An 8,584-nucleotide genomic window follows, 5' to 3' on the forward strand; every position below is an offset into this window, starting at 1 on the left:
AAAACAGATTGACTCAATTTCCTTTATTTCCTTTAAATCTCACGTTGCCAGCATAAACATTGTCCTCATATGAGGAAGAAATGCAGAAACAACTCGAAAATGAGTCTCAACGGCGCAACCCCCACTGAGAGACGACGACAAGGAGCTCGCAGCCATCTCCGAGGGATGTTCAGTGATCCAAGCCAATCAGAGACCACCTGGAGGTTCCATTACAGCACACAATGGGATACTCACGGCACCCTGGGATGAGAAACCGTTCATGGGTATGTGGATGTGTATGAGACAGTATGAGTGTAATAGTGTGAGTACTGGTCAATATGTGGGAGAAGTTTCTGACTCTAAAAATACACTGGGTGGTGTGAAGTGTGCATGTGAGTAAAATGTAGAAACAATCACTGCATTGTAACTCAGTCAAACAACTCTAAAATCTTCTGTTCTGCAAATAAATAGCTCTGAGGTATTTACACACATGGTCTTATGCTTCTGAGAACGCACTTTATCAAGTTAGTATTAAAAGTTTTTCGATAGAAGAAAATAAGTCACTCAAACACTTATGCACAGTGTAAAATAACAGTACAGTTTGATATTGTTTGCACTGATCCTCTATGTTACAGAAACTTTAAAGCAACAGTTTGACATTATTTGCTGTCTTACTGAGAATTACATGGCAAGAGAAATATCATGAGGCGCAGCTAACAGTGGGTTAGCTTAGCATATAGACTGGAAACAGGGACAAATTGCTAGTTTGGCTAACACATTATATATAATTTATGGCATCCACACGTTCGGGGGGTGTTTATGTGCCGGACTACTCTTTGTCCAGGTGCAGTGACTTCCAGGAAAGCTTTAGTGGATATCTTTGCAAAGAGCCACACAAGCTGTTTCCCCCTGTTTAAAGTCTTTATGATAAACTTATATTTGTGTGATGTCAATCTTCTCATCTCTTCTCAACAAGACAGCAAAAAGCGCATTTCAAACTGTTCCTTTAGCACATGCTTGCATAGGTTACTTAGGTGAAAATTCAGGGAAAAACTCTAAACATCACCTACTAATTTGTTAAAGCAGAACCTCAGTAAAGCGAGTATAAGCTGGAAATGAGACAGAATATGACGGTATGCATCATGTGCGTCAAAGTGTGCGTTATTCACCAACGCAGTCTTCCTGTTAAGATTATTTGAAATAAAACTACTCTCTGTTGTCTTTATGAGTCAGCTGCTAGCTGAAGAGTGGGCGGTCCCAGTGGTCCATAACAGATCAAGCACAGGTTGCAGCGGCAGGGATCAGAGGATGAATTTCCTCAACTGCTCGAGCGCTCACATTAATGTCCGCATCACTGGAATATTTCAGCTGATTTCCTCTCTCGCCACAGCTACAGCTACAGCCCACGCATCGTCCCCATGAACACTAAAAAAGGAATCAAGAGTCAGGAGGACAACCCTGAAGATTTCGGCGAACTGTCTGAGGTTCTACCACCACTTCTCAAAGAGGATCCTGTCTTTGGGGAGGCCGAGGTCCGTGAGGGTTTTTGAAATTGCTTCGATCATGGGCGGGGGCCCACACAGGTAACACAAAGTCCTCTGTGGGTCCACATGAGCCCGCAACTCCTCCTCTGTGATTCTCCCACCTGGGGAGACACAAGGGAAGTCAATCAATTAATCAAGACTCGGTGCTGCGGCACCTATTCCCTCTGAATCTCCCACGTGGAGCTTTCATAGCGCCTGTTCTACATGATGACACAGATAAATCAACAAAGACAGACTGTGCTACAGTGTGACAGTCACTCAATCATCCCGGCTAAACAAAGAAAAGTGAATGTGTGTAGGAGTGTGTGTGTGTGCGTGTGCTTGTGCGTGTGTGTATGGGCATTACTTACGGTTGATAAATGGCTGGAGGTGTGGGTCGACATCTGTGCTTTGTTGCGTGACGTGGAAGTCACAGGAGAACTTGTCAGGGAACTCCCGACAAGCCTCGACGATGGAGTTCTGGGAACACAGAAGGTCGGAAGTAATGTGTGTTTGTCATATCCTTACACGCTGAAACACACCCTCCCTTATATTACAGACATACTGTACATGTAAACACTGTTGAAGACCTAACTCAGTTCTTCAGAGTTTAAGTCCTCCCAAAACATTATGCAAGAACACACCTTGAAGAGCAGCTCCTGGGTGTTCTTGGCGCTGTAGCACAAGTGAGTGGAGCCTATGTTGTAGTCCCGACCGCCCGAGGTCTGGTTGCGATGCAAGAGATCTGTGGCGTGCAACAGAATGGAGTACAGAGGGTTGATCCCCACACCGCCAGCCACCAGCAGCAGATCCATGGAGGGGTCGGAAGGCGATGGGTCGAAGAAGAAGTCCCCGCCGACACGCATGGCCACCTGGGAGCCCACTGTACACTGAGAGGAAGGAAAGAAGAGGAATCGGACATAGAAAGAAGTGATGGCGACGGATGGCGTTAGGATGGACACTGGGAAATATTTCTGAGTGCTCAGCAGCCGAAATTCACTTTTTCTGAGACATGAAAAATAAATTCCATGTCAAGTACAGTATTATTTAAATTACATTTAGGAGAAGCCTCAGGAAACAGTATAAAGACACTTTTACATCAGCGCGCATAAACACAACAAACCTGGCAAGGTGAAAGCCACTTCACAACCTGCATAGTGAAGGCCTTTTGAAGTCAACAGGAGCAGTAAACATGCCCTCATCTGCTTTGGTACACTTGTGAGCACACACGCACGCAGCAACGCTCACGCTCTTTATCAGCTATCACGGGCCCAACTCATCTCCCGCCTCACCGAGAGGAGTCTGAGTGCAATATCAAACAAAAGGATCATCAAACGATCCCAGGGCTGAGAGCTGTAAGTCTCAGAACACTCAAACACATCGCACCGCTTTGTGTTACTTATTTACACACGGCGTAGCAGCTCAAAGCTGTTTATTAGGGCCCGTCATCAAACAATGAAGCTGCAAACAAACATGCGGAGTACAGAGAGGGAAAACGCGAGCTGGAAGGAGACATTGTTCATATTCATACGACAACTCGCACACAGTGGATTAGGGGAAAAAAAAAAAACTTGAATTACACATTCTTGGTAGATACAACAGCCGTTTCACAGCTAATACATGTTTTGCATGCAGAATATTTTTTTACTTTAATATATCCTGTGTTGCCCTTCTGAGCACAACTGTATTTTTCAGACTGCTCCGCTCTACACAGCTGCACGGACAAACACCAGCTTCGATTACAAATTTAACATCAGACCTACCACACGAAACAGTTTGAAATTCTAACCCCTGACAGCAATTACACGATCGAAACACATCAGGGGTCATATGGGTGAAAAAAGAGAAAACAGACAAAACAACCTAAAAGCAAATTAGGAATCGTTTCAATGGTTGAATGAACTGAAATGTTCAATTAGAGCGAATCACAACTTTTTAATTTAGCCTTTTAGTACAGTTAGTGCTTCAGCTGGGTCGAACACAAAGAAATGAGATGAAACAAATTTTGAAAATGTCATCTGACTTGCCATTTTTCCTCTGACACTTCACAGAATTCACAGAATAACCAGTGGTGTGATCATGTGGCAGCGTTCATATCTGTAAGTATCTAACACCTCCCCTTCTCACCACCCTGATGCTTTTGCTCCACTCCTTTGCTTTCTGCATCTCTTTTCTTGCAGTCATACCTCTGTTTCACCACCTCTCCCGTGCAGCGACTGCACTTTTCCAAACCATTAAACAGCCTTGTGGACGACCAAAATTTACTTTTTGATAATATTCGTATTCCTAGGCAGCGATATTTCCAGGCAACGCTCAATAATTTTCCTGACCACTGACAGTAACATGACAGTAACATGACAGTAACATGACAGTAACTGACAGTAAATGATGGCCACATATCGCACAGAGAATGACTAACCCACTCACCATAGTGTGGACCCAGTGTGCTGGGGGGTGTTTGGAATATTTTACGGCCAGTTCAATGACCCCCTCCCGCTGCAGTAAACCTGGGCTGGAGCACATGGAGAAACCTCCCACCTTCTCCACACCGGGGATGAAGAAATCCACCCTGCACACATACAACCACAAAACGTGACAGTCAGATGACGATCAATCTGGGCTGAAGCTCGTAAAGTTTCCTACTGTTCTTTCACTGTATCATGAAAACACTAAGTCTGGCTGTGGATGTGCTGTTTTCAAACATTACTGTATTGAATTGTACTGTATTGAAAGGCACACACATAACTACAACCCTCTTATTTAAACCATAACCACCATGTTATTTGGGCTGGAAATATGGCTGCCTTTTCAGATTTCGAAAACAATGGTTAATTCAAGTGGGAAAAAAATAAACGTGCTAAGGGTCAAAGTGTGACTGAAGGTAGAGCGGTGACCTCTGACCTCAGTGAAGGGGGGGCAGCAGTTCCAGAAAGCAAGGAGAACAAAACCAAACCAGATGGAAAGTTGCCTGCTAGTAAGTTTCTGGAAAGTGTAACGTCCCAGTCTTACACCCAATGTGGTCGCATCTGTCCATCAACAAGCAGAGCAGAGTTTAAAAAAAAAACCCACAGAAGGGAAAACAGCAATGCTAAACAGTTGGGCTAATGTTCCACCAACACAATGACCCACTGTTACACTAGAGAGAGACACTGAGTCCGCAACCCTCAAAGGCATCATAAATATGGATCTGCTATGAAGATGCACACATATGTTCCACCCACCTCCTCCTTCTTCTCCTCCTCTCCCACCTGGAGACCAACGACTAAACGGTTCTTTTTCCTCAGAAACACTGAAACTCAAAGATTTCCATCTATTTACATTCATTATCAGTCGCCACAGGGCAACAGGCTGCTGGTTTTATATCTCGCCACCGCCCACCTACAGTATGGGCTCCTGCACATATTCTGCATGTGCTCGGTCCACTAATTAACACTGGCAACGCAGACTGAGAAGACACCGATTTGGAAAAAAAAGGCTCTGCCTTCATCGACTAAGTACTTAACTTGTTATTATGATTATAAGAGATTCACAAAAAGTTTTTTTGAAAGCATACCCTCTGTACCATACCGTCCAACTTAGCTCTGTTACACAAAAAATGCTTGTAATTATGTCACTTTCATTAACTAGGGAGCATTAAGTTATTCAAAGTCTTGTCTTTAATTGTTGTTAGTATACTTATCTGACAACTGCCACAGATACAAAAGGATTTTGTGAAAGGAAAATAAACAAAACTGACTAATTAAGATAAAACATTACCCAGTGTCAGGCATCAGTCAAAAACAAGTCACAGCGGTTCAAGCGCCTTTCAAGTCAAAGCTACAAATGTGCATGCAACCTGGGTGCATACAGCAGTTCCCAACACGAATCTATGAAGTAACCTGATCTAATGAAGTCCATAACAACTATTTGGTTTGCGGCCTCATTTAACAGGAAGCTTTGAATCTTCCTTTAGTTGATGCGAATCCTTCCTTGACAACAACCGTCTTCATCTTATCAACAAGGATCTTACACTGATCTATGCGCTGGCTGTGACGTACAAATGTAAACTATTTCCTGTAAAAGTTTTGTGTAAGAAGAGAAAACCTCCAGGCCAATGGCAGAACAAATCAAACACAACACTACCACCTTGTGGTTACTATGAGCACTACAGACACTATGAAAGGACTCAGAGGGATGTTTCACAAAGAGAGATCATTTAAAGTATTACTACGGTAACTTTAACTTTAAGCCAAAGTGGTGAGAGACAAGTTTGGCAGAGTTCTGTTGGCAGAATGAAAGGAACAGGAAACCCTTCTGTTATTCAGGCTCAGGAGTGTTCATAGATTTTTTATAAGGCATTACCCTGACTGCTAGCCTTGTGGTCTCAATAGCCTAAATGTATATTATGTTCTTCTATTCACTCATCCCAAGAAAAGAAGACACAAATTAGTTTAATAAAACACATCTCTTGGTCTCACTAGAGCAATTCCTCAGCTGTCACCACACAATGTCCTTAACCTTAACCTGCCAGAAACTGTTTCATATGTTGTGAAAACTTTATGTGAGCGTCTACTCACCACTGTCCTGCTTTGAAGCTGAAGTCTGCATGGACGGCTATCCTCAAACGTTTTACTGTCTCTGACTCAGTCAGGATTCCACAAACTTGAGCTGGATACAGGGCCTGTTTGGAGTTTAGGAATATGTTCATTGACTAAGGATGAGGTGTCAGCATTTTATGGAGTTACAAAGTGGCACAGCTACCAGATACAGTCAAATTCAACATATTTATTACAAACATCAACTTACATTTTGTCTGGAGTTGTTCGCTGTCCTCTCTAGATGGTCCAGTTGCCTTTTGGAGGACATATTTCTTCTAATAAAAAGGACATATCCTCTTAGAGAGTTAGTTAAGAGAAACACTATTCTGGCTCAATATGGCTCAAAGTTTTGAAGGAAGCAAGTGGACTTTGCTCTCACCGTCAGGAAGCTTGAACCAACTTAAAGGGCCAGTTCACCCAAATTACCAAACAATATATTTTCTCACTAACCCCTTGTCTTATTCAGCCTTGTGGATAGTTTTGGTTTTCTCATTTTAAATTATGGGCCTTTGGCCTCTGACACTGCTGCTGCTTTTGTGGCGGTGCTTAAAGAAAGTGGCTGAAATTTTAAAATCTTCTCTTGTCAGTCTTTACTCTCGTCTTAGGAGCGAGCAGCCGGGGTGGTAGATCACTACAAACACGACCGGTACAATGCAGATGAAACTCACCTTGTGACGGAACTGGGGCCCAGGAACCGGCAGCAGAGCAGACCGGCGGCGGGACACGGCAGGCTGAAGCTTCGGGCAGCGGAGGACAGGAAACACGGGACACTCATCGCGACCTGAGTTGGCATCAGAGAAGAGCAGGGAACATCTGGCGTTAGATGTCAAAGCCGACACCTGGCCTTTACGCTTAGCATCACATATGAAAATACTGACCGTGAATATATTCATGTCTTTCTTTCAAGCTCCCTTCCCGTTGATTAAACCTGTGTCCTAGATTCAACAGCTGAGCCCCTGAACAATGTGCTTTATTTAAAACGTGACCCCTCTGGGTGGGAGGGCACCGCACACCAAACTCCGCTCACGGAATAATCTAGTATACCCTTACATTCATGTCAACTAAATACCACCTGACTACACCTGAAAACGTGCCTCAAGACCACAGCATAAGTGATAATGCTCGATGCCACCAACCGTGGTGTCATTTGACAGGCGAGAATGAAGGTAACACGGGGCAGACCGATCCTAAATCTTCACACACTGATTAAAAACTGGTTTGGTGTATAATTGTAATTATTTTAAACAGAGTTCGGCGTCAGCTCCTCCGTCATGCGGGTGATGGTTAGCCCACTAGCTAAAGCTGTTATTACAAGTCAATACCGGTGTTTCCTATGTAACAGACACATTTCACTACTGTAAACAACGAGCTGTTGAATTACTTTTCTTACCAAGATAAGATGAAACTCTGTTTTTGTTAAATGTGGATCATAATTTTCTCCAATATCTTTAGCATAACCTTGGTCATGTTATGATTACATGACACTAACCATGTTTCTTCTTCTCTGAGCGTGTTCTGCAGCTGCCGTCTTCTTCTACAGAGTTCAGTTTGTTGCAGTAGCGCCCTCTTCTTGTTGATTGGCGTAAAGTTTTCGCTCTTGAAAGGCTTTTAGGTTGTGATACTAAAGTGCTATTGATGCACTTTAGTGAAATACTTCAAGCTGCCCCTTCAATAACGCAATTTTGCTGTATTATGTCTTTCTTCAGGAAGTGGCACGTAATTTTGTTTTATGAATGTACAGTAGCTTGCTTGTGAGTTTTGCTATTAGATAAAGATCTTTCAGAGACATATATACCGTAATCCAATCTATAATCTTTGTGGTGAGTTCAAACTTTTATCTGAAGACAGAAGGTGATGTGATACAAGTGAGTCCGTCTGTGTCTGTCTGCACTAGACCTTTAATGTTAGCTTAGTCTTTCTGGGTCCTACCATGTAGAACAACTGTTTAGTCAGACAGAAGATGTAAGGGAGCAAATAGACCAAGAGAGGGAGAGCTCACACTGAGTAAACACAGAATGGCAGAGAGGCCAGTCAAACCAGATACACATGGAGCAGTCAAGTAACCCTTCATGTAATTATTATTAAGAAAGAGGATCAACCTGTCAGTGAAGCAGCTCTGACTAGGAAAGGATGTGAAAATTGAACAGAATGTGACGGCGATTTAGAATCAGGACTGACTGAGACAGAACTTGGCACCAAAGGTCGCCAATCTTGTCGTTTCACACGAGTTCACTCTGAGTACAAACCACGTCATGACTCCTCAGCTGCTGCTTTGAGCGCACAGTCACCGTTAGGACTGCAGAGTTTGCAGATTGCTTTGTCATCATGAACCCCAGTACATCATCACAGTGGAGACCAGGGGCTTCTTCACCACTGAAGTGAAAAATCTTCAGTCTGTAATTCAAAGACTCTGTTGTCTCCAAAAATGAGAGGACAGGCAGAGGTGTTTTCAAATTTTACTCCTGCTCAACTTCTGTTGTGAGGACACTAGCACCACCTCTGTTG

At 43.3% G+C, this 8,584-nt stretch overlaps 1 protein-coding gene across 3 annotated transcripts; it reads right to left on the bottom strand.

The window, feature by feature from the left end:
• Positions 1–18: 18 nt before the first annotated feature.
• Positions 19–7,592, bottom strand: oxnad1 (oxidoreductase NAD-binding domain containing 1). 3 transcript variants are annotated; one of them, XM_041054203.1, is made up of 8 exons: positions 7,470–7,592; positions 6,748–6,860; positions 6,288–6,354; positions 6,059–6,162; positions 3,930–4,071; positions 2,147–2,392; positions 1,874–1,982; positions 19–1,624 (listed from the first exon to the last, which is right to left on the bottom strand). In XM_041054203.1, exons 2-8 carry the CDS (start codon positions 6,852–6,854, stop codon positions 1,467–1,469), a joined length of 933 nt encoding a protein of 310 aa, XP_040910137.1. In that variant the 5' UTR covers positions 6,855–6,860; positions 7,470–7,592; the 3' UTR covers positions 19–1,466. The 3 variants fall into 3 exon arrangements, with proteins under 3 accessions (XP_040910137.1, XP_040910136.1, XP_040910135.1); XM_041054202.1 differs by lacking the exon at positions 7,470–7,592 and adding an exon at positions 6,958–7,010 and having other exon boundaries at positions 6,288–6,351; XM_041054201.1 differs by lacking the exon at positions 7,470–7,592 and adding an exon at positions 6,958–7,007.
• Positions 7,593–8,584: the final 992 nt, after the last annotated feature.

The sequence above is a fragment of the Toxotes jaculatrix genome, chromosome 13 (assembly GCF_017976425.1).
Source record: "Toxotes jaculatrix isolate fToxJac2 chromosome 13, fToxJac2.pri, whole genome shotgun sequence".
Lineage (NCBI taxonomy): Eukaryota > Metazoa > Chordata > Actinopteri > Toxotidae > Toxotes > Toxotes jaculatrix.